This window comes from Cervus elaphus, chromosome 19 (genome assembly GCF_910594005.1).
Source record: "Cervus elaphus chromosome 19, mCerEla1.1, whole genome shotgun sequence".
NCBI lineage: Eukaryota > Metazoa > Chordata > Mammalia > Artiodactyla > Cervidae > Cervus > Cervus elaphus.
Genome location: NC_057833.1, coordinates 62,266,644 through 62,293,710, shown reverse-complemented (window position 1 = coordinate 62,293,710; position 27,067 = coordinate 62,266,644). Strand labels below are relative to the sequence as shown.

The 27,067-nt window shown below is 40.6% G+C and overlaps 1 protein-coding gene across 1 annotated transcript in view; it reads left to right on the top strand.

The window, feature by feature from the left end:
* Positions 1-816: 816 nt before the first annotated feature.
* KCNH8 (potassium voltage-gated channel subfamily H member 8) overlaps positions 817-27,067 on the top strand; it is a 446,029-nt gene continuing 419,778 nt past the window's right edge. The window contains exon 1 of the mRNA XM_043875194.1: positions 817-941. Within this exon, the coding sequence (XP_043731129.1) occupies positions 866-941 (76 nt within the window). The 5' untranslated portion in view covers positions 817-865. The remainder of the gene's footprint in view (positions 942-27,067) is intronic.

Below are 27,067 nucleotides of genomic sequence, written 5' to 3'. Positions count from 1 at the left end.
TTCAAATCAATAGCAACAGCAAACTTTTCTAGAAAGGTTTCGTTCCCCTTTCCCCGCAGAGTGGGACCCCGTTCACCGTCCACATAAAAAGCTATTGTATCATTTCGTTCCTCTAGCTTAGCAGGGCCTGGGGGGACCAGTGGTCATCCGCGGGCGAGGGGCTGAAGGCTCCGTTTCGGGGCCGGGGATGGGAAGGTGCGGAGACCCCGGCGGCGCCTGTGTCCCGGTTGAGAGACCCGCGGGCCTGGGGAGGGGGCCGCGCGACCCCCTCGGGCCGCCCCCGGGGGCGCGGGCGCGGGGCGCGGCGGGGGCGCCGGGAGGGGCCGGCCCCGGGGCGCGGGCGGCCGGGTACCTGCCCGACCTGTCTCCTCCCCTTCGCCGACACCACACCCACGGGACTCCGGGCTCCCCGGGAGAGGGCCGGCGCGGAACAAAGGGGTCTTTGTTCCCCGGCTCCCGGGGCCGGGAGCGGCGCTCGCTCGCGTCTCCCCGCGCCCCGAGCCTCGCGCAGCCCCGAGCGCCGCCCTCGCGACCCCCGCGCCGGCGGTCAGGGCGCGGCGCCCGGCGGGGAGGGGGCGCGCGGCGGGGGTACGGGGGCGCCCGCGGCCGTAGGGGTGGAGGGCGGGCCAGGCGGCCTCGCCGGGCGGGCCGGGCGCTGCGGGCCGGGCCGGGCGGGCGCCCCGGGGCTGCCCCCGCCAGAGCCGCGCCCCCGCCCTCGCGTCCTCCCGCCGCTCCGAGCGGCCCCTCGCCGGCGCCGGCCCCCTCCCGGCCGGCCCTGCGCTCCCCACTCTGCTTCTTGGCACTTTCCTCCCGAGCCATCCTTCTGCACAAACTTTGATGGAGAATTTCACACCGTGCTGGAAAGATGCCGGTTATGAAGGGATTGCTGGCGCCCCAGAACACCTTCCTGGACACCATTGCCACCCGTTTTGACGGAACACGTAAGTCTTGCACTTGGATGAGTTGCATATATACATATACATATATATATTATTTTTAAGCGATCTTTTCTCATATAAATTACTTTCGTTCCCACTGTCCATTTTGCACCAGGGCAGAGTGTCTCCTTCGCTTCCTGCCGAGGTGTCTTTTGTGGGGAGATTTTTTTTTTTTCAGTGTAGTGTTAACATTTCGGTGTATTTGTCCCCCTTGATTTTTGGGTTTGTAAAGGCTGGGAAAGAATCTGAAGAAAGACCTACATCTGTGTTCACTGTGGGACCCGTAATGCCTCTTTAAGAATCGGTTTTTATTAATTTTATGGGGTGAGGATGAAAATTGTCCATATTGGTGAATTGCCAATCTATCTAGAGTTTCAAGGCTCCATAGACCGAAGAGCCTGGCGGGCTACAGCCCACGGGGTCGCAAAGAATCGGACACGGCTGAGCGCGACTAACACAACAACAAATTATAGGGAGAGTTTGGAGTGTTCTTTCTCCGTGGAGCTTCATTCCGAGAAGTCTTTTGGATAGGCATGATCCCATCTGAGTTTAAGAAATGCAACTAGAATCAAGATCGCCAAGTGTAAGCTTCCTGTAGAATTCTAAGCGTTGTGAATTGGTCAGAATATAGATTCCTGCTTCTCAGGTAGAATAAAATACCTTTCGATCTGAAAGTACCCTAGCACTCCAGGAGAGACTGTTGTGGAAAGAGATGCTGGGCATTCTAAAGGCTGATCTATCATAAGAGAAAGTTTCAACATATACATTTACATTTTGAGGGCGAAAATCACTGGACGTTTAGATTGTTTAAGCTTCAGTTTAAAAGCAAAGATATGCCATGTGAATTCTTGGAGACTTGATCACGTCTGCGAGTGGTTCTCTTTCAGGACCACGGTCAGGTCCCCGTTACTTCCGGGCTTCTCAAGCCCTCCTCCTCCAGGGGCGGTTGGTTTTCCTTGCAGTGAGCAGTCTGTGCTTTTGCTCGCAGCAAAAGCTATCACTATGAATACCCACACCGTCCTCCTAGCTTGTGTTGCTTCTGCGTGTTGTGTTTCCCTTTCTGCCTATACACAAGACTCGTAGAAACTCATTTGTTCCAAAGGCTTGTCCTGAGTCCGGTATCACTTTTTAGGATGATGGCATATTTCTCGGAGTTGGTGTGGGAGCACACATGTAACTATTTTCACTCCAGTAGTCTGGATACACGGTCTTACTACGGTGGGAAGTAAATCCTGGACTTATGCGCTTCAGGAATAGTTAGGAAAGTTTATGTGAGGGAGAAATGAAATATTTCCTGGATTTTGTTCAGTTTTTATTTTTGACATCCAGCCTACTCGGGGTGGTTGTTGTGAACATTCTTTCCGGTGGTTTTAATCTTTATCTTTAGCCTTTCCCTCCTGTTATGTTCTAGATGTGTCAGGTGGTCTGAGTGAAGAGCAATGCTATTGTCTTAGTCAGATGATAATAAGAGAAAATACCATCGTTAGGCTTTCAAACCCTTGCCAATGCCATCATACCCACCACCCAACCTCTACACAACATCACCACTGCTATCTTCATGCATGATTGTGGTTACTACGATTTATTACGTTAGGAACTGATTAGTTTCTAGTGGATATTATTCTTGAAGTTGAAAATTTAAACCCCTAAGACTTTTGATATTGATTACAAATGCATCTATTGAAAATGAACTAATTGGGAAACGGTGGTTGCTTATTTCATTGTCATTAAAGTTGAATGGAATGCAGTGTGTTCCCAGCATAGCCCTGGGAATTTCAGAAGGGCTATATTTAGGTATCAGTTGCTAATGAGAGGAGGCTTTGGATCATCTGTAAGAACACCTCTGCCTCTTTCACTTTAACATTTGATAAAACAGAGGACATGTAAGAGAAAGAATGGTGTGCTAGTGAATAGCTCTTTTTCTATTTTTGACTATGCATTCATGTGAATAAAATAGAAGGTTAGAAGTTTTAAATCCTTGTTGGGGAAGACCGTCATAACATAACCAGCATTTAGAATAATAGCAGAACTAAAACTATAGAGGGAGAGCATGCTTGGTCTGTGCTCCAAGGGTCTGTGGAATTCCTGGAGGGGATCACTTGATATGAAATCAATCTGAAAATCAGTGGAGAACAGCATATAATGATACCCCTCATCCCAACAAACCCCACTCGAGGAATGAGGATTCTATCTTCTCATTTGCACTTCCTTTGAATTACAAGAAGACCTGAATAATCTGAAACTTAAAAAAAATACTTAAAGCAGAATTTAGCCACACATTTTGCTGTATCTAGCATCATGGCAAACCATTTTGCCAGCTAAATATTTAGTTTATCTTTTTCTATTTTTTGATGTATTGACATAATTTTATTAAGTATAATTACTATCCCTGAAACTATTTTCCTATGATCATCCTTCTCTCTCTTGACTTTTTTAGAGCAATCATTTATTTCCTTGGGAAAGATAAAACTACCTGCAAGTTTTTTAAATTTGCAAAATTACCACTTGCCCAAATAAAAATTATACTGGAGAAAGAGTAATGCTACTGTACTCAAAATGTAGTGTGTTTACTTGGTACATTTTCTGCCTTATTTGTTAGGTATATTTTATAGTCATGTTAACTTCTTACTCTGTTTTATTTTGGGCAGTATCATTGAAAAAAATAAGAGACCAAACAATAACCCTAGCAAGCCCCCTTAGTTAACCACCATGCAGTATTATTATTATCTTTATTGACTTAATACTGTAGTGGAAAATAATAAATTTTGAAACATCTAAAATTTCTCCCAGGAAAAATTAAATATATGACAATAAAAGCCTAAAGCATAATCTATAATTTATCAGTTGATGTATTATCACAGAACAACATAAAAGAAGTTAATAACGCTTTTTATCACCTAGTGATACTTTCCCTGGGTCTCCCTGGTGGCTCAGTCAATAAAGAATCCACCTGCAATACAAGAGACCAACTGCGATGCAGGAGACCTGAGTTTGATCCCTCGATCGGGAAGATCCCCTGGAGATAGAAATGACAACCCACTCCAGTATTCTTGCCTGGAAAATTCCATGGACAGAGGAGCCTGGTGGGCTACACTCCATGGGGTTGCAAAGAGTCAGACAAGACTGAGCGACTAAACCACCACCAGAGACACTTTATTGTTTGGCATAATAGGCTATTTTTTCTTTTTAATATTTAAGAGGTGACCTTTTTTTCAGGACTGAAAGACAGTAGTGGACTGTTAACTGAAAGTTTTTCCTCATATCCAATATAATTTTTAACAACTATTGGAAAATTTAAATCTTTTCGTATAAAACTACCCTAGCTTATATTTACTCTTGAAATATATTCTCCTGGAAAATTGAATGTAAATGAGACTTAGAAAAACTAAGAACTTTGCAAATATTGAATATGTGTACCCCATTTAGGGGGAAAAAGTAATTCCAATGAATTTCTTCAACTCAGCATATAACCATACTTCTCATTTGAAACAGTTAAACACACACACGTACACACACATAATCTTAACATTATGACCTGCATATAGTTTATTTTTACACTTTTAATGTACTTAAAAAATTATTTTCAGAGTAGACAATTGCTTTAAGTACATGAATATTAATCTGGACAAAGGGAAGGTATAATAACAGAACACATAAGTGCATATGTTAAAAAATAGTTTTTCAGTGTGACAAATATTTGCCACAGGGTACCATTTGAGAAAAATACTTTTTTTTTTTTTTTATTATATGAAACTTTCAAAGAAAAGTGTCCATTTTCAAACAAAGTGGTGCATTAGCCTATATTTTCCAGTCACATCAAAATTTGGCCAGAACACTTCTTTCCCCTTTGGGGTTAGTGAAACAAGGTCGAAGCTCTAAAGGAAGTTTGTAGCCCCATGGACTCTGTCAAGGAGATTCCAGTCAAAGTATTCAGAAATAATGGTGGTTTAGACACTCATTCGTATTTGCATATGTTTTATGTATTCCTGCTCAAAGTGGTCCAACGACATTTGTTACATTGGAATGCTTCCTGTACAAAAGCAGTTCTTAATGGCTTTTCTTTTCGTCTTTATAGTTTCTTCAGAGTATGTAGATCTCATGACATTAGAAGCACAGAGAGAAGGTACCCAGTGCTGCAGGAAGGGAACACAGTGAAAAAGGGGGCATTGGGGACTTCCTGAGTCTTTTCTGGGCTGCAGTGCGGAAAATATCATCAAAGGCATTTAGCCAATAAGAAGAGTGAGCTCCATCGTGTGTGGGTCTGAACATAAGAGGCCGTTCCATGGAAACCTTGAGAGAAACACCTAGCACTCATGGATGTCTCCCCACAAACGGCAGTTTATAAAGACTCATCTGTGTTTTTTATATACCACCGGTAGTCGCTGTTATTCCCGTGCTTTATGTTCGGAGTGATAGTTCCCGTGTTAGTGTTCTGTTTCTGTGACATGAATCACCACACACTCAGTGACTTACCTGCTCACATTTCCTTTGGGTCAGACATCCAGGCAGTGGCTAGCTGGGCCCTATGCTCGGGGTTTCTAAGGACCACAAGGTGGCAACCAAGTCATCAGCTGAGGCTTGAGGCCCTCCTTCAAGCTCACATGGTTGTTGGAGGAATTTAGTTCCTTGGGGTTTTAGGACTGAGGCCTCTGTTTTCCTGGTGGTCTTCAGCTGGGGACTTTTTTCAGCAGCTGGCTTCCTCTGGGCTCCTGGTACAAAATCCCTCCCCAGGCCCTCTCACACCAGAGGGGCTTACTGCTTCACAATGGAACATAGCTCAGCCGTAAAAAAGAACTAAATAATGCTGTTAGCAGCAATGTGGGTGGACCTAGAAATCATCATACTGAGTGAAGTAAGTCAGAAAAGGACAATCCTCATATATTTGTCTTATATGTGGGACCTAAAAAAGGATATAAATGAACTTATTTACAAAACAGAAATAGGCTCACTGATATAGAAAATAAAATTATGATTACCAAGGGGGAAGGGTGAAAAGTGAAAGTGAAAGTCACTCAGCCATGTCTGACTCCTTGCCCGCCAGGCTCCTCCGTCCATGGAATTCTCCAGGCAGAAGACCGGCGTGGGTTGCCACTTCCTCCTCCAGGGGACGAGGGTCTCCTGCATTGCAGGTGGATTCTTTACCAGCTGAGCTACCAGGGAGGCCCAGCAGGGAAGGGGGAGAGGGATAAATTGGAGATTAGGGACTGACATGTACACACTACTATATATAAAATAGATAATGAATAAGGATTTACTGTGCAGCTCAGGGGACTCTGCTCAATACTCTGTAATGGCCAATATGGGAGAAGAATCTAAAAAAGAGTAGATATGTGTATCTATATGTGAGTCACTTTGCTGCAGAAGCTAACACATTGTAAATCAACTATACTCAAACAAAAATTAAAAAAAAAAGCAAGGATGCCTTTCTTTTAGGAGCTCACCTCCATCAGATCCACCCAGAATAGTCTCCCTTTTGATGTACTCAAAGTCGACTGATTAGGGATCTTAATTACATCTGTAAAATCCCTTCTGAAATCATAGGACCTGTCCAAATGCAAGAGAAAGGGGTTAGATGAGGTCTCACACAAGGGGTTGGAAATCTCGTGAGCTGGCTCAGAATTCAGTCTGCTAACAGTGCTGTCCCATTGCTGTACCATCACACAAAACCTAACATTTTCACATCTGTCTTTCTGCAAAGCAGGTTTACTGAGCACAGTCTCTGTGATTCTGTATGCACATAAACTCTCATCTGAATCCTTGGTGAATGTATGGCCCAACTCTCTGGGTGGAGGGTATTTCTTTATATTTGATGATGATGTATGAGTCAGCCCAGCCGAGGACGCATTTAGTCAGCTGTGTTATCAGATTCTTCATTCTCAGATCTAGGAAAAATGTGGGAGACATAAGGATATTTTCAGAATGTTAATCCCAGTCTTTTGACAGTGAGCGCACGCTTTCCAGATAAGGAAGCTTCCATGGGGTCTGTTGGTCTGGGTACTGGAGGGTGAACCAGTCCACAGATGAGGCATCCATCTAGGATTCAAGACGAGTCCTTGTACCCTAAGTTGACCAAGCTGTTTCCACGTTATTTACCTTCAGAACCACTTCTGTAACTGGGCCAGCATGTGAACTGTTTTGAAACAGTATGTTTCCATCTCTTTCTTATGCCTCTAACCATGTTTCAAATTTTAAGAAACTCCACATTGTGCACTCTTGTATTGAGGTTGACTGTGTTAAATTAAATAATTTTCTTTATGTAAGCTTTATCCCAAGTGTACTAACAAATAGAAAAGAAGAAAGAAAGAGGGAGAGGGAAGAACAAATTGAGAAGAGGGATGAGGAAGGAGGGAATTATTTATTTTCACTCTTTTAACTTGAGAGATGAATTCTTTATCCTGCAAAAGACTTATCATGTAGGTTCTCAAAACTGTTCTGCCATGAACAAAGTGTTTGATTTATAAAAATTTGGATTTATGACTTCCCTGGTGGCTCAGTGGTAAAGAATCAGCCTGCAAATACAGGAGATGTAGGTTTGATCCCTGGCTTAGCAAGATCCCCTAGAAGAGGGCATGGCAACCCATTCTAGTGTTCTTGCTTGGGAAATCCCATGGACAGTGAAGCCTGGTGGGCTACATCCATAGGGTTGCAAATGAGTCAGACATGACTTAGCTAACCAGAACTGCATTTCTTTGAATGAGTGAGATATACTGACAATAAGAAAAATTTTGCTATGTGACCTTTAAAAGTACCAGATAATTTCGTTTTGACATCATCATATAGAAGAACATGGATAGGTAAACATGTTAAGAGTGGAAGTTACACCCCCAATGTATTTTTCCTAGGCTCTGGTATTTGGTGTTGCCTGTAGACCAGACACGATGCTCTTCTGGGAGGGAGCGTTCTCTCTTAGGACATCTTTACTTTACTCAGTATGTCAAGCATTTCTTCGAGGATATTTAATCCATGCTGACTCTATACAGAGCCATTATGCTAGGATCTTTGGGGTAAATCAGGCTTGTCTCTAAAAGAGGACAATAAACGTATGCACAGATTACCACCGTCACATTGGAAAGGGGTACGAGTGTTCAGGACGTGTAGGCAAAGGACTGCACATTTGGATGAGGGAGGAATAGCTTCTCCAGGGGGCATCACACAGTAAATGACTTCCGGGTAGGAATGGTTGGCTCATATGTGATAAGGGCAAAAAATAATCTTCCATTTACTTTGCCAACTTGTGTAGCACTTGTCACTGAGCCTAGGAAACTGAAGATACTCCTTTATTTTTCTTTTTTAAATTGAAGTGTAGCTGGTATACAATATTATATGTTACAGGTGTACAATATAGTGATTCACAAACTGTAAAGGTCATATTCCACTTATAGTTATTCTAAAACATTTTCTGTATTTTCCATGTTGTACAATGTATCCTTATAGCTTATTTTCTACCTGAAGATTTGTACCGTCTTAATCTCTATCCCTATACTGCCCTTCCTCACTTCCCTCCGAAAGTGTTCGTTCTTTCCAGCTAGAGATTACTCTCAGCTTCCACGAGAGTTTTGCAGTTTTTTTTCAGCTTCTACCCATTAAGGTTTACAATACTTAGTGTCTGAATTTTAGCTTGGGCTCTCTGAACAAAACCGAGAGTCTCAAGCTTGTGGGCTTCAGTGGAAAAGAGCTACATTGGCCTGGTCATGCCTTTGAAAAAGCAAGATAACTATTTTATTGAGTGTGTGTGTGTTTGTGTGGGTTTATCTGGCTCTTATGTCTTGATGCTTTTAATTAATTCTTATAGGCTGTCCAAGTGTGTAAACCAAATCCCTAAGATCCTTCTTCTTACTGTGTCCTAATAAAGCCTTTACACTTGAGCAAGGGTCCCCTATTATGCAGTGAAATTGTGTGTTCTTCATTTGTTTATGAATGTCTGCTTTGCCCCTGACGCCAGCTTTCCTTAGGAAAGGGAAAGATTGATTTTTGACTACATAGCTGAGTGCCTTTCTCCCCAAGGGCTGCTCACCCCTGGGTTGTACTGTAGGACTACACCTGTGAAGAAGAAAAATAATTGAGGGTGTGCTAGAAAAGTAATTGAGGGTGTTCTAGTCCCCGTGAAGCGACTGGAGAAATGCCAACCCTCAAAGGTACAGAATTGCCACTTCTAAAGAGACAGTAGTTTCACCCAGGCAATGCCTATTTGCTGATCCAGTCTAAACTCTAAGTTTTTAAATCCATTTTGGTTTAGCAGTGCCTACAAACAAAAATGATGAGGTTTCAACTTCATCTGTGGCATAGTTCATACTTAACAACTGCAGCAACTAAAGAGTTTTCTCAGTAATTTAAACAGTCAAATGTGGTTCTTGGCTTATAAATTCCCTGGAAAATTAATTTTGCTTTCCTTTTTAGCTGATAACACAACTATCTCTCTTAAGCCCTTCAAAATTCACATGACCCCCCAGTGAACGGATAATCTTTTCTAGCCCATGAGACCTGTTTGTTCTCTGGCGCCCCTTTCTTCAGGCTGGAGGTCTGAGCCCGCCTGGGCGGCCCGTCGGTCTCACGGGTCGTCAGTCTTTGAGGCTTCGCGTGGAAACGCCCTGATATGGCGCCTCGTCTCCCCATCGCTGCTTCCGCTTTAGTTTGGATCCGGTTCCTCCTGGGCACGACGGCAGCCTTACTCTCTGGACTCTCGGGGGCATGAGCTTCTATCTGACCCACCTGTTCCCCCTTCAGTCCGCATTGTCCCCAGAGTGGTTTCTGCAAAAGCAGTGGCATCATTTAAGCCTGTGACCGCCAGTTCCCGGCCACCTCTTGGAGGGGTCCAGGGCCCGCAGAGGCGTCTGACCCCAAGGTCGCCCTGCAGAGGCCTGTCCAGCCCGCGCCTCCTCAGGCTGCAGACGCCCTCGCCCGGAACCCTCTGGGCCTCCGCCCGGCACCCGCCCTGAGGCTGCGGAGAGGCAGGCGGCCTTTCCCCTGGCCGCCGGGGCCTTGCCCAGGCCGGGCCTTACCCAGCCCCGCTGTGCGCCCTGATGACCTGCTTCAGGCCTCAGCACCCAGCCACCAGCTTCTCCCGGCTCTGGCTGGGTCACCACTCATGTGTGGGCTTACGCTGGGAAGAAAGTCTGTGCTCAATAAATGATTCTTTGGGTAAAATAATTCATATTTCTGAAAGACCAGGTTTGTATACTGACTGTCTTGAATTCCTTTCAGTGATAACTGGTGCTCTATGTGTAAATGTAGTTTTGAAACACAATTCTAGACTGGCTTCTAGCCCTTCATGTTCACATTGGTGAAGTACTAATTTCTCTTATGAAACTCTGAGGATAACAGTGACTACCATTTGGGGCCTGTCTGCACCCATGCTGTGTGCCTTGCTGGTGCTTTATCTGTTCCCACACAGCCCAGCTCAGCAAGGAGGCAGGCACTTCCGCGCGTTTCTGTACCAGATGACAGGACTCAAGCTCAGAATTTTCCCCACGTTATCACAGTAGCTTGTGATTTTTCTACTATAGCCTGTGATTTTTCTACTATATCACACTGCCTCTAAAATGTGGTTTTTTAATAGTAAGTATAAACAGGCTGGGACAATCTGTGATAGCATTGCTAGTTTCTGACTCTTGCAAAAAGGGATTTCTGCTTTAAAGATTTTAGCCTTTTCTGGTTCATATACTGTTTTCCCTTTTGATATATTATGGTTTAAGTACTTGTCATTTAAGGAATATTTTTCGATTGGCACTTAAGACTCGTATCTGGAACTACTAAGCGCACTCACGTGCAAAGCAGTTTTGCTCATCAAAGAAAATCTACTGTCCGTTTTTTTTAAAAGAAAAAGTAAACCCGTCTTCTTTGAGATTTTGGTCCTTAGAATTTACTGACTTTAGAACTTTCTGTGATGTTTTTGTTGTCAGGCTAATCTTTCTTTAGAAGATATTCTAATTCTTAGGGCTGTTAGAGTGACTTTTTTTTTTTTGTATTTTTACACTGTTAATGTCTTACACAGGAAATTCTTCTACTTATTTTGAGTCTACTTTTATTGGGAGAAATATATTCTCCAGTGTTAGGCACTTTTAGCAGCAATCATTTACCTTTTCTTTATAATGAACTTACAGGAAGAGGGCTTCCCTAGTAGCTCAATTGGTGAAGAATCTGCCTGCAATGCAGAAGACCCGGCTTTGATCCCTGAGTGGGGAAGAGCCCCTGGAGAAGGGAATGGCAGCCCACTCCAGTATTCTTGCATAGAGAATCCCGTGGACAGAGGAGCCTGGAGGGCTACAGTCCACGGCATCGCAGAGTTGGACACGACTGTGCAACTCACTTTCCTTTACAGGAAGAAGTCAGGGCACCTAGCTTTCTAACTCGCAGATCTCATCTAAAGCACTCTTTTTTTTTTGGCTTGTTTTTGTTCTGATAAGTCTTTGGGACAGACTTCCTTTTTGTACTTCTCAGTCCAACAGAGTTCCTTACTCTTCTTACTTTCTTAGTCATTAAATTAGAGGGAACCAAGACCAGAACACTTATCCAACTTTCAATGTTTTATCTGATTGTCTAGAAGAAATGATCTTTGTAAGAAGTTCAGATGTTATCAAAATGTCAGATACTCACTTTGACAGAAAGGAACTTGTCCTTAAGTGTGGCATTCTGGCCATTGCTTCAGTGGAAAGAATGATGTGGAAGAGTAAATGGAGCCTATTTTAACCTCAGCCCAGAAAGCTGTTTCTACTATGATTCCATGAATTGTGGAGAAGAGTGAATGTCTTGGGACTGCAGCTTTTGTGTTGTATTGTAACTTTTGGTTTGAATAAAAGTTATATGGTTAATTAAGAGATAATAATAATAGCTATTTGCCTAGCATTTCAGCATATTCATTCTTTCACTCCATCGCTTGAATTGCTTTTGAACGAATCGATGAAAAGTGGCTTCCTATTGTCATTTTTTAATGTACATGTATTTACTGTAAGGGAAGTGGAGCATTATTTAATATATTTGAGTTCTATTTAAATTTCCTTTCCTAATCATATTTGTTTGTTCATATTCATTACCCTTTATTAATTACATTCATTCCCTTTTTGACATTTGTGAGCTCTTTACATAGTGAATACTTTATTAGTGACGTGAATTGTGTATGTTCCCTCCAGTTTTGGTGGATTTTAGCATTTTTATGTAAATGAATCAATCGATTTTCCTTTTAGGATTTCTGTGTTCTGTGCCATACTTAAAGAGATGTTTTCTCTTCTGAAATTATTAAAAAGATATATCCTATATATATGTGTTCTACCATAGTTTCATTTTGTATATTCATTTTTTTCTACTCAATACATTGTATAATTTGATCTATTGAGTACAATGTAGGGATCAGATTCTTCCTTTCTAGATCCGTATCCATTTTTCTAACAATATTCTTCCATAATTCATCTTTTCCATGCTGATTTGAAATGTCTAGATTATCATATTCTACATTTGTCTGTGTAATTCCATTTTTGACTTATTACATTCATCTATCTTCTTCTTAATGTGTAGTTTCACAGTTTTAATTATAGAAGATTTATGATGTGTGTTAAAAGTTTCATTCTATTCTGTTTCCCCTCCAGAATGTTACTTGGCTAATCATACTTATTTGGAAGTCCACAGGAACTTAAGAATCAGATTATCTAGTCGGAAAAACCCCTCCTGGTATTTTTAATGGAATCTCCTGTAGGAAAATGACATTTCTATAATGTTGAAAATTCATATCCAAAAATTTGCTGTGTATTTTTATCTTTCACATCTTTTTTGGGGATTCTCAATAAAGGTCTTGTGTATTTCTGGTTTATTTGATCCCTAGTAATTTTATCTTTGTAACTGCTATATAAAATTGATTCTTCCACTGTTTAGTGTTTCTAATTCAGTCATGTTTATTTATTTGAAGGCTATTGATTCTTATATTTTTTTAATTTTTCTAACCAGTCAGCTTGCTGAGTTTCTATTATTCTTTGTAATAATTTTGCACTTGGGTTTTTGAGGTTTTCAGGTAAGAAATAATATTGCTGTCAGATAATAAAAAGTTTGCTTTCTTATTCCCAATGTTCAAAGCTGTTACTTTTGTCCCTTTAATTTTTCTGTTGTCTAGTTGCTTTGGCTAGTATTATAAGTACTAAAAAAATGGTGATGATAAAGAACATCTTTCTTGTTCCTGACTTTAATGGGAATTATTTTAGTGTTTTTCTAATAAGAATTTTTCTGGTTTTTAGTTTGAGAAATATTTTATTATTAAGAGGTTTCGTTATGTGTTCTTATTTTATCAAGCAGTTTAATCAATTCTTTTCATCATCTATTCAAGTAATTCTGTGGTTCTTGTTGAATCAATTAATAGATTCTTTTGACAGATTTTATAATTTCAACTATCCTGGCATTCTTTCAATAAAAATTTCTTGGATGTGTTGCTAGTTTTTACTTGTTAATGTTTTATTTAGCACTTCACTTAGAATTTTACTTGTTACTGTTTTATTTAGAATTTCAGAATGTGTGTAATATTCATTTTTTGTATGTGTACATTATTGGCTTTCTGGTGGGGGATCCACACATCCATATTTGTGGCAGTTATGATGTAGTCTCATTGGGTTTAATATTGGTGCCAGATTTTTCTTAATTTAATATATTATCATTAACTGTCACTTTAAAACAAGCGAAGATGGGCTGGTAGGTCTCCAGTTAGTTCTGCAGCTTTGGCTCATGTCAGTTTTCTAGTGGCGTCTCAGATGTCTGTGTGCTGAATGCAGTTCTTACTTTAATGTTCCCTTAAATCTGAAAGATGCCCAGTAACAGATCTTTTATCCTGGCATTTTCCAGATGAATAATATGTATGCATGTCCTTTCCTAGAACAACACGCACATTGCACAACACCCGCCTGTAACACCGTGTCTTGCAACATGCATGACGCTCCAGGGCCACAAGCTCGTGCGCTCAGTAGGAGACATGGATTCAGTGGACGTGAACGTGCTGACATTTGTATCTATCATGGGTGCCCATATTGGGGCAGTGTTACTGACCCCATTAACATCAGGAGCCACAAATCTGCTGAATAAGCATCAGCATGTTTTTATTTTTTAAACTAGTATCTGATGTCAGGAAATTATGCCTGCAAATGACAGTTCATCCCACAGAAAGTACCTTGGTCATAGTTGCTGTGTAGCGTTGTTGCTGAGTTCAGGTTCATACTGCTTCCTGCAACAGGTCAGTAAGTTGACAGAGGAGTTGTTGCAGCAAGGAGTATTGATTTTATTTGAAAAGCCAGCAAACCAAGAAGATGGTGGACCAGTGTCCCAAAGAACCTCTTACCTGAGTTAGAATCATTCAGGCTTCTTTTATCCTTAAAGGGTAGGAGGCTGTTGCAAACTTCTTGGTTCAAAATCCCTTTGATCTTGCAGCTGTCCTTGTAAGTCTGTACAATGTTCCTAAAAAACTCCAAGACATTTTTTGTTTTCACTTCTGCAATTTGTTAACCTCTATGTGGAAAAGTGTTATACCTTTAAATTTCAGAGCCTCAACAATGGGTTATTCTGTGTATTTCAGGCTCTAGGCAATGTTCTTTTCCACATGTTCAGAGTCAGCTTGACTAAGCTGGGGCAAGAGCACAGAGGTTTAGAGGAAAAGGAACAGACCCAATATGGAGTCCGGTTTGCTTTTCTCTGTTGGAGCGTGATTTTTCATTTAAATCAAAGAATTGATCTTCTAAATTAATTTCATTCATTCATTTTTTTTTCTGGTGAAGTTTATAATGGTATAATTTATATGCCATATATATGGAATTTAGAAAGATGGTAACAATGACCCTATATGCGAGACAGCAAAAGAGACACAGATGTAAAGAACAGTCTTTTGGACTCTGTGGGAGAAGGTGAGGGTGGGATGATTTGAGAGGGTAGCATTGAAACGTGTGTATTATCCTATGTGAAGTGGATTGCTGGTCCAGGTTCGATGCATGAGACAGGGTGCTCAGGACTGGTGCACTGGGATGACCCTGAGGGATGGGATGGGGGGAGGTGGGAGGGGGGTTCAGGATGGGGGACACATGTAGCTGTGTCTGATTCATGCCATGGCTGATTCATGTCGATGTTTGGCAAAAACCACCAGAATATCGTAAAGTAGTTAGCCTCCGATTAAAATAAATAAATCAATTAAAAAAATTACGTGCCATAAAATCATCCCTTTTAAGTATAATTCAATGAAGTTTACAAACAACCTGTAGTCATAAAACTACCACCACATTCAAGATATGCAGCAGTATCTCCCCCTTCCCACCAAGGTTATTATCCTCCTCCCACTTCCAGTCTCTAGGGACAACAAATTTTTTTTTCCCCCTCCTTATGGTTTTACCTTTTCTAGGATATATGGTTAATGTGAAACCATATAGTGTGTAGCATTTTGGTGTGGGCAGGGTGCTTCTGGCTTCTTTCACTTAGCATAATGCTTTTGCAGTTAATTTTTTTGCATGTGTCAGTAGTTCGATTTTGTTGTTGAAAACTTTATTCAGTTTTAAATTTGAGTTTTCTGGTGCACAGAAAGAAATGAAGCAACAGTGGGTTAATGTATTGATTCAATAGTAGAAGAACTTAGTATTCGTACCATCAAAGTTTTCTATGAAAAATCAGTTAATTTTAATAATACTTGAGTTTTTACATCAAATTCATGGATGTAAGTAAAGCTTTCCCAAGTTTATTTTATAGAAGATAAATCATATATCATTTTAAGTGTTACTGTAAATTCAGTTAAATGAATCATTAAAAATAAACTTACTTGTTCTGTGGTGACAAGAAAAATGTAAATTATGATGGAGTGTAGGGTCATAGTGGGAGAAGGCAATGGCATCCCACTCCAGTACTCTTGCCTGGAAAATACCATGGATGGGGGAGCCTGGTGGGCTGTGGTCCATGGGGTCACACAGAGTCGGACACAACTGAAGTGACTTAGCAGCAGCAGCAGCAGGGTCATAGTGAAGATAATACATATCAAATTAAAAAATATATGCAGGAGGAAGAAATGTGCTTGAACTTTGTTGTACATTTTTGTGTCCAAAAAGTGGTATATTCAGCAATTATTATAGAGGCTATAATGCTCAGAATTACCAAATATGTTTATATGTGAAGAATTCATTACAGCAGTCACACTATGTGACATTTATTAAATACAGGAAAGCATGTGGCGTGGCAGAACCTGGTTTGTCTTTTTACTGCCATCATCAGCCAGAATTTTAAACGGTCTGAGCCTTTGAATGAATGCTTTGTAAACAGCCTAAGTGCCTGACAATTATTATTCTTTTCTGAATGAGCCTTTTATATTTTTCTTTTCATTTTGTTTGAAATCACTTGAAAATATTTAGTCGAAGTATTTAATCAGCAGAGTATAAAAAAACTTCATTTTAGTGGATAGCAAGTATTGTAAACCAAGCTTAAAGACAGGAATACATTGAAATGTATCACTAGATAAGAAAGGGGGAAAGTGAAACAGTAAGAGCTCAAATTGTGTGCTAGATGTAAGAATTTTCCTTTGGAATATTTGGAATATCTTAGCTTGGAAGACTTGGCTTCTGCCTTTACTTGGGCACAGTGGTCAGTACTGAAAGTGAACACAGTTGAAAAGGTCTGTCATTTCGCAGCACCTACGTTTGACAACACATTGAAAAGAATCATGGAGATCCTTTTTATGACAATTTCTTGTACTGTAAAATTTGTATTGTATTGTAACTTTTTTGAAGGTAATTTCTCTGAGTAATGAAAGGACCAATGAGGGATTTGGACTGAAATACTTAGATACTCAACATAAAAAATAGAATTGAGATTTTCCTCAATGTAGTAAAATGTTGGGGACAAATAGAATTGAAAATATTCTCTGTGTAGCAGAATTTATCATATGTCTTTAAGGTAGTTCAGCAAGTACAGAGTATTTTTTTCAGTTAAAACTTTTTATGGTCTATAGCAAAGAGTTAATTGAAGATGCCCACAATTTCAAATTTATTAAGCATAAAATGCACCATTGAGGAAAATTACAGGAAATTTTACAAAAAATATTAAAATAATAATATAATATAGATATAAGAGAGATATTTAGATTAATACCAACAACTTAGTGTAAAAGACAAATATGGCTAAGTATATAATAAATATGTGAAAATATAATGAAAAATCATTGTGTTTAGGTTATTTTATTTTCTGGTAATATATAGATGCCATCTCATAGAAATTTATGTTTCAAAATAATTTTGGGAAAATGAAAGGCTATAGGTTCACTGATATTGTAAAACCAGTCAATAATAAAAAATAAATACTTTAATAATTATATAATTTTATTCTTTCATACCTATTTTCACTTTCAAAGGCATCCTTAAGTCATCATATATTATGCCCACCTCATAACAAGATCTTCAGAGCTCTTTGAAATAGCGACTTTTTGCCCTGCCTTAGGCCTCCAAGTAAAAATTTCTTTGCATTGGACTTTTAATTTACCTTTGAGATTATCTTCTGTGATAGATTGATGAAGTTGAGGAAAAATTTATCTCCCAATTTTAATTGTTAATATAAATATTAAAGTAAAAATTCAAGGGTTTATATAACCCTGTTGGCTGTTTCTTTAGTTTTGATATACCAGATACCTTGAATGGAAGTGACTTGTGTTTCTCTTGGCCTGTGATTATTCCTAAAGATTTTTATTGTCTCAATTTTAAAGAAAAGGAGGCAGAGGACCCTAGAGAGCCTCAGGATTTTGTCTCAAGCTATCACATAGGAGGGTGGGCTCTCCCAGCCTTTAACTGAAAAACCCGTATTCTTCTTTCAACTTTACTCCAATTTTACATTGGAAGAAGAAAAGGAGAGGAGACTTGACAATTAATGAAGCACAAGCTGGAATCAAGATTTCTGGGAGAAATATCAATAACCTCAGATATGCAGATGACACTACCCTTATGGCAGAAAGTGAAGAAGAACTAAAAAGCCTCTTGATGAAAGTGAAGGAGGAGAATGAAAAAGTTGGCTTAAAGCTCAACATTCAGAAAACTAAGATCATGGCATCTGGTCCCATCACTTCATGGCAAATAGATGGGGAAACAGATGAAACAGTGAGAGACTTTATTTCTCTGGGCTCCAAAATCACTACAGATGGTGATTGCAGCCATGAAATTAAAAGACGCTTACTCCTTGGAAAGAAAGTTATGACCAACCTAGACAGCATATTAAAAAGCATAGACATCACTTTGCCAACAAAGGTCCATCTAGTCAAAGCTATGGTTTATCCAGTAGTCATGAATGGATGTGAGAATTAGAATATAAAGAAAGTTGAGCGCTGAAGAATAGATGCTTTTGAACTGTGGTGTTGGAGAAGACTCTTGAGAGTCCCTTGGGCTGCAAGGGGATCCATCCTAAAGGAAATCAGTCCTGAATATTCATTGGTATTGAAGTTGAAACTCCAGTACTTTGGCCACCTGATGCAAAGAGCTGACTCATTTGAAAAGACCCTGATGCTGGGAAAGATTGAGGGCAGGAGGAGAAGGGGACAACAGAGGATGAGATGGTTGAATGGCATCACCGACTCAATGGATGTGAGTTTGAGTCATCTCTGGGAGTTGGTGATGGACAGGGAGGCCTGGCATGCTGCAGTCCATGGGGTCGCAAAGAGTCAGATATGCCTGAGTGACTGAACTGAACTGAACTGAACTGAGTAACCATGAATCCAATGCTGTTTTTGACATTTCATTTATATTAGTTTATTTAATCGCTGCAATTCTGCAAGGTAGATGTTTTTATTCCTACTTTGTGGATAGGAAATTAAAACCCAGAAAGGCTGAATAAATTGTCATACACTTTATAAGTAGTAAAGTTGGAACGGATACATATTGTTTTGACTATAGCAGTTTGTGTTTAATAAGACGACAAAAACTTGGAGCTAAATTATAAGGCGTTCCGTTTATTAGGATTAAGATCTTAGTGGTCATGGTTGACTTCACTTTGAGATATGAACCTTTTTTGTGCTTTTTAAGAATATATCCTTTGGGAAACTCAATTAAGAAAGTTACAAAGTAGCATGTTCTCCAAATGGCATTTAGTGGATGACTTAAAAAATGGTTCTTTTTATGTGAGGGGTCATGACCACTGGTGTTGGAAATCACTTGGGTGATACACATCCAGAACTAACTGTAGAACCATGTCACATTTTAAAGCTACTTCTGGCCAGTTAGTGGTTGCTTAGGAGTGGGAGGAGGGGTGGAGAAGGGTGGAATTATAAGGAAGCTTTTGGGGGCTTACCTGGTGGCTCGGAAAGTAAAGAATCTGCCTATGATTAAGAGACATGGGTTTAACTCCTGGGTCAGGAAGATCCCCTGTGGAAGGAAATGGCACCCACTCTGGTATTCTTGCCTGGAGAATCCCAGGGACGGGGGAGCCTGGTGGGCTACAGCCCATGGGGTCGCAGAGGCAGACATGACTGAGCCAGTAGCACTTTCACTTCCACGAGGAGCTTTTAAGGTTAATTGATATCATCCTTGTCTTGATTGTAGTGATGGTGTTTTGGGACAAACATCTCTGAAACTTAGCAGATTGTACGTTCTAAATATGTGCAGTTTATTGTATGTGAATTGTACTCTAATAAAGCTGTGAAAATGCTTTCCTGGGTGGTAGGGGGAAGGGTAGAATTATAGCTGTAGTACTAGGAATGACACACACTTATTCAATATTCTGTGTCTCACAACTTCTTGATGAGCAGCCTTTCTGGCATATTATTAGTTGTACTGATCCAAATTATTGAATAGAGGAGACTTGAGAAACAAGTGAAATTGACAGTGAAGCTATTGAAATTAACAATGCAGAGTAATTGTTTGGCAGTAAAATCCTATCAGTGTTCTTTTCATCAGTAGTACAGACTTGCCTGCTCTATTAGTTGTCTATTGGTTAACATAGCTGACAAGTTATGGGCTGGCTGCGAGGTCAGCTAATCCACGATCCAGCCTGGGCTTAGCTGGGCTGCACTGAGCCCTTGACTGGGCTCGCTGGCATCTGCATCTTGAGGCTCTGCCCCATCTGGTCGGTTCAGGGAAGCTGACCCGGAGGCGTTTCTGCCTGAGTCAGATTCTGTGGTCCTGGCAAAGGCACCAGAAAGCCAGCCCCATAACAGACTTCTTAAAGACTTTTCTTATCACGTCTGCTAACATCTTAATGGGTTTCCCTCATAGCTCAGCTGGAAAAGAATCTGCCTGCAATGCAGGAGACCCTGGTTCAATCCCTGGACCGGGAAGATCCGCTGGAGAAGGGACAGGCTACTCACTCCAGTATTCTTGGGCTTCTCTCGTGGCTCAGCTGGTAAAGAATCTGCCTGCAATGCGGGAGACCTGGGTTTGATCCCTGAGTGGGGAAGATCCCCCGGAGGAGGGAAAGTCAAACTGAATCACTTGGCAAACATAGCTGTGGGAATAATGCTCCTTCCACAGTGAATAGGCACAGAAAACTATGTGCCGAAAGAGGACTGGAGTCAGTAATGGTACTTGCTTTGCTAATATTATCTCGGGGGTGGGGAGGTGGTGCGTCTTTCAAAAATGAAAAGTTACTTCTTAAAAAAAGATTAGCCCTGTTTATTTTCTTTGTAAAATGGCAGTCTGGTATCTTTAAATGGCTTTATTTCCTCACGCGCTGTCAAAATTTAAACAGAATGCCATAGAATAGAAAATGTGTGATGCTACTTGTTCAATTTATGAAAACGTTACAAAAAGAGAGGTTCTAAATACTGGGTTGGCCAAAAAGTTCATTCGGATTTCTCTGCGCGATGGTGTGGATAAACCTAAATGGACTTTTTGACCAGCCCAAAATTTCTCTGTAATGAGAACCTACACGTGCAAAAAACACACTTCTGTGTGATGTTTTTCACAGGTCACCTACTCTGGCCAGAAGGGAAGTCACGGGACAATGCAATCTTCCCTGTCTTGTTGATGCTGTACTTCTTGCTCCTAAGCACAGGTCCTTGGACACAGTTAGAACATCAAATGCGTGTGGAATGAGTGAACCTGCAAAACACAAAGAATTCCCTTCTCATTATTTAAAAGTTTTTTTAAGGTATTAATTTATTGACTTGACTGCTCTGAGTCTTGGCTGCAGCATACAGGATCTCTATCCCTGACCCGGATTGATCCTGAGCCCCTGCATTGGGAGCTCCGAGTCTTAGCCTCTGGACCACCAGGGAAGTCCCTTGCCCTCTCATTTAAAAGTTTCATGAATTCAAGGACCTTCCCAGTTACATGGAACCAAATTTGGTTAAATTACCCATGCTGGAATGCTTTCCGGAGAGGGAAATGGCATCCCACTCCAGTATTCCTGCCTGGAAAATTCCATGAACAGAGGAGCCTGGTGGGGTAATCAAACGGCAGACACAATGGTACCAGCCTACAATAGTAGGGTGGGGATGACAAGAAAACCAATAGATTTCTTTGGAAGTCAAGTTGAAGATGGTGGTGGTATATACTTTTAAATTCTACACTGAACTGGAAGGCAACAAGAGATACCTAGAATCCTTAAGGAAAGTTTAGGCCCTTAACAGTTCTTTGTTACAGAAACAGTGTCTCTGTAGCAAAGTCATTGGTGTGTTTGACACAGGTGACCAGGCTACTCACGGTTAGTACAATAGGGATGAAACTCCTTTAGCAGTTCAGCTGTGGTGCTGGACATCAGCTGTAAATGACCAGAAAGATCATGGCCAAACGCTTCAGTTTACTAGGTACCTTGATATATCTGTATAATACTTCCTAATTTTCCTTGTTACAAATGCCTCTTATTTATTCTTCACAAACAATGAAGTAGGCATGGCAGAAATTTTATCCCCATGCTACAAATGAAGAAATTGAGTATTAATTATGATATCACTGCAACTCATTTACCTTATTCAGATTTTACCAGTGTTACATGTACTCATTTGCATGTGAGTGTTTAGTTCTGTGCAATTTTATTGCACATGTAGATTTGTGGAACAGCCACACAGTCAAGCAGTCAAGATACCGAACCATTTTATCACAAGAATCCCTCGTACAATCTTTTTATCATCACAGCTACCTCCCTCCCTACCCCCAGAAACCTTTAATCTACTCCGTATTTCTATAATTTTGTCATTTCAGGAACATGGTATCAGCATCAGAATTCAATAAATATTTTTTTGAGATTGACTTTTTTTCACTTAGCGTATTTCCTTGAGGGTCCATCCATGCTGATAAAGTTGATACACACATTTATCAGTAGTTGATTACTTTTCACTACTGAGCAGTGTTCCAGCTATTTGTTTTCTAGCTCCAGCTTTTCCATCTGTAACTGGTATGGAATGGGTTCTTGAGTTGCAACTCTAAACATGATTTGTCTGAACATATGCTTTGAAAAAAGGCTGAAACACTCCCAAGGAGTCAACAGACCTGTAAGGTATAAGCCTTAGAGAACTGGTATGTGCTGCCTCGGTGTTTAAGCACAAACCCAGTCATCTAACAGTTATTTTCAAATATGAAGGATGAAGCGTAACAGCTTTCATTGATGTGTTTAGAGAAGGTGCCTCATTAACAAGTTTCCTCAGGAAAACTTGTGGAGAGGCTGAATTCTCATCTCTCAAATAAAAATAGAAAAGAATTAAAAATGTAATTATGAGATCAAAGCCTTATCTGCCTTTTAACCTGAACTTGAGCATCTTTAGGGGCCTGGTACTCACCTGTCCTCCTTTGTCCCCCTCTCCACACTTCTCCCAGCTAAAGCAACTCTGTGATCATCTGTTTTGCACATTGAGCTTTGCATCAACTTTCTTTTGGGGAGTGAGTTTTGTGGCGGAAATTTTGAAGACATCAGAACTGTTACCTGAACATCCTATAACTACAATTGTTTCACTGAATTACCTCCACCAGCCAACTTCACCCCCTGTTCCAACTCACTGTTACGGGGTCAATCCTTTCCTTCTGCTTGGGGAAAATCTAGGTCAAGTTCTGTGACACTTTCGGTCAGTGCCAGGTAATGGAAAGACCTTTCCATTACCGTAGCTTAGGTTAACAAAGATGCAGTGCAATGTAATAGCCGCAATTTCCATCTTCCTCTGTAATGACACCTGCTCCCTCCCACAGCAGTGGTCCAGTTTGGCCTCTGTTGTGGGACAGTCCTTCTCCTCTTCGCCATCCGTTAGACTGTCCCAGGCTCTTCCAGGGCTGAACCTGGAGGAGAGAGGAGAGATACGGGGTGGAGAAGTTCTTGGCTGACAAGTATTATCGTAAGCTGTCGGCATTTGGGAGCAAAGCTGAAGTCACCTTGCTACATACTGCTCCAGCCACGTGTCAGAAGCCATTCTGGTTGGTCCCTGCCCTTTTCTGATTGGCTGATGGCTGGGCCAGCTGAGTATTAAATCTTCAGAATATGACATGTGCTTTAGGGTCATGGTGAAGCTTTTTCTCTTTGGGGGTACTTTTTGGGTTCTTAAAGACCTCTTCCAATGCACACACAGCACATGTCTCAGGAGATTTATCACCTGTTGTTTTCTTGATTTGGGGGACCATGTTCATCTTTAGCGTATGACTCTTTCTTCATCCCTGAGACATCCAGTGTACACCTTCTGCTTCTTCTAAGGGGGTCACTTCAGCCCTGCAGGGATCCCCCTTGTTTGTACAGGATGTTGGACAGCCCCACACAGGTTTTCTTGTGGGCCTGGATTTTGTGGAATCCACAGGGAACACCTCCAGACTCTTTGCTGGCCATGGCCAATACAACAGTCTCTTTTAACTGCACCAACAGAGCTACTGGTCACTCACTGGTGCTCACTGTTTAGACTGGTTTCCCCAAGTTTCCAAAGGACACTGTGTTAGTAAAGGCTGGTTTCCTGGGCTTGATGAAAAAGCCAAGCCTTTTTTTTTTCTCATGAAACCACCACCCTTAATCTCCCAACCCCACCGTTTTATAACCTCAAGTGTGGATGAAGGGTTCAGAGTGTGCAAAACCAGTTTTGTTGACCTCATTTAGAAATCTTGCGTATAGCCCTCTCACTTCTTTTGGTAATGTGGGGACACCACCACCTAATATTTTAGGATGTCAACATAAGTGGAAAATAAAATAGATATATCCGATTATCTTGTTATATAACAAAGATACTGAGCTCGTGCTTGTCCTCCAGTAAATGGGTAGCTCCAGCTAAAATTGATCTTATGGAGCCTAGCAGGGATCAATAGATTTTCTCCTTATGACTGGAAGATTGTATAAACATATCTTTTGTTCTTTTGTCATAGAACCTCAACATCCATTTTTTGTTTTATATTATGTTGTTGAAAAGCATACAGAAATGCTTTACTACAAAAACACGCATATTATTTTTTTATCTTTCACAAGTACCTGGGTAGTTTGGGAAGTAGTTAGCTATCTTTCCATTTAAGATCCATGGAGGAGATTCATATCCATGCGTTACAACATCATAGTCGACGTCCTTTCCTTACTTCACTTTATGTTAATATTTTATTCAGCTTTTTAGTGAGATCCTTAAAATGGCATCACTCCCATCTCACAGATACATCTTTTGAAGGAAAGGCATCCTGGTTCTAGGTAAAGTGCATCTGCTGTGTTCCTAACCTATTTCTTTGTTTTCTTTCTTTAACAGGTTCCCAAACTCTGTCCGAACAATGTACACTCACTCACACACACAACTATTTATAATTTAGTATTGCTTCAGTTAATTGTTAATTGCTGCCAAGATATAATATCTTATACAGTGTAATAGTTTCTCAAAGCTTAAAGAATTTACAACAGCTTTCAATACCAGAGAATTAGATGGGGAAGAGATTTTGGAAATATTGTGAAATGGATTGTGTTTTTTCCATAAACTGGCTTCAGAATTCTCGAAGTTGAATGTTCAGCCTCTTTTGGCGAATATATGAGTCCTTGTGGCCTTTACTTTAAGGACAGATACTATTCCTAGCCACAGAGCCTCTTACTTGTTCTAATCTCATTTATTTGGTTTTGTAAATTGTATATATTTTCATGAATCATATGAATAATCTATTTTTCAGTTCATCTTACAAATAAGCATAAGTTTTAAGAAAACTTGGGTTGTTTTGCTTGCTTGTTTTGTTTTTCACTGGCTTAGAGTTTTCTAGGTTAAATTAGGTCCTTTAGGGGATGCATCTCATATATTTTGCTCTTACTCATTCATTTCTGTATGGCTGCTTATGACTAGAAGGGTGAAAACTGAGATTCAGAGAAAAATTAATGATCCCTCCTTGCTATGTATTTTTCAAGTTGTCATTTGTTAAGGGTTGATGCAAATAGTAAAGGTACATAGGTTTCCTTCATTTCTGCTTCAGTTTTCATGTAGATATTGGGTAACTTGAATCTATAAATAAATAAGCCAACCAGGATTAAGTTGCTGTGAATGACAGATCTCCTCTGATCACTAAATTGACTTGAAGGATTGCATGTATATTTTTAAATTAGTGTCTGTGATGCTTTTTGAAGTGAGCAGGGAAGCGTGATGATTGCTTCCATTGCCAAGTTTACAGAGAAAAGTGAGAAATATCTCATTAACCCAGAGTGAGACTTGCTTTGGGTAGCCTCTGTAAAGTGAGGAGCTGAGGTGGGTTTTGAAATCTAGAATGGCTCACAGGTAATTTTGCCTTGATGGTGTGTGATTAGCCTTGAAGTTTTCCCTGCTCACTCAGTTGTGAAGGATCATCGTTTTCAACGCACTCGGGAACTTGACAGCATTTCCACTGGAAGTGCGGCACTGGGGTCATCTCATCTGAGCGGGCACTCCCTGTCTCGGTCATGCAGGGGCCAGCAGGAGAGGCGTCGGACTTCTAGATAATTGCTGCCTGTCAGTGGGGTCTCTCCCTGAAGCAGTCTTTCCTTTTGTCCTGATGTTTGCCACTTTGCAGTAGCGGGAATACTTTGACTTCCTTCCTGGATTGGGAAGGAAAAAGCTGTACTACTGTAAATCCTTCCTTCTCTCAGTACCTAGATTATCTTAACAAACATTTTTGGAACTATAGCTTAGAGAAAGAGGTAGCCCTTAAGCTGGTATTATTGTATTATTATTCCTTTTTACTTATATGTTTATCTCCCATGCAAGAATGCATACTCCTTGGAGATGATCTTGTCTTTTTTGATTTTTTTTATCTTTGCAAAATGCCAAAAACATGATAGGTATACAAAAAATATTTACTAAACTTTTAAGCTGATCAGTATGAAATTAGAATTTTAATGTTTTTCTATTCAACTGCCAAAGTATTTTTTTTTTTTAACTGAAAGTGCTAGTCATTCAGTCGTATCCAACTCTTTGCAAACCCATAGACTTATCCATGGAATTCGCAGGCTCCTCTGTCCATGGATTCTCCAGGCAAGAATACTGGAGTGGGTTGCTATTTCCTTCTCCAGGGGATCTTCCTGACCCAGGGAATGAACCAGAGTTTCATGCATTGCAGCAGATTCTTTACCACCTGAGTCACCAGGGAAACACACTTTTTTTTTTTTAAGTCCTGATTTTACTTTATTTATTTATTTATAAAACTTTTTGGCTACATGGCTTGTGGGATCTTAGTTCTGCAACTAGGGATTGAAAATTGGAAGTGCAGAGTCTTAACCTCTGGTTTGCCAGGGAAGTCCCTCCGAGGGTATTTTTTAATTCCTGAGTCACTTGTATTCAGGAATCATTACCATCAGCATTGGCATTGTCATCATTACACTTCCCACTTCTTGGTCTATTATTAAGTCCCAGTCAGTCTACTAAGCAAGCTTTATACATAAGCTCATTTATTTCACAGCAACCTTATGTGATGTCAGCCACATTTCCATTTTACAAATGAAGACACCGAAGTTCAGAGGCATCAAGCAGTCTGCCCAGTGTCACAGCTCAGAGAGTAGCAGAGTCCAGACTGAAACTCGGGCCTGTCTTATTTTAAGCCCAAGCCGGCAGATGGTGATGGAAGGAAGTATCCCCACCCCTCCTACACAGATCTTCCTGATTTAAATAAGTATTGATTATCTACTATGTGCCAGACAATGTGTGAAAGCTTGTACTTGCCCAAGTGCAGAAAGCAAGATATCATTCAATCAATCGAACTGCTTTATTTTTTATTAAAACTGTGAGGTAGATCTGTTGTGTGTGTGGCACACTTCACTTCTCATTTTTC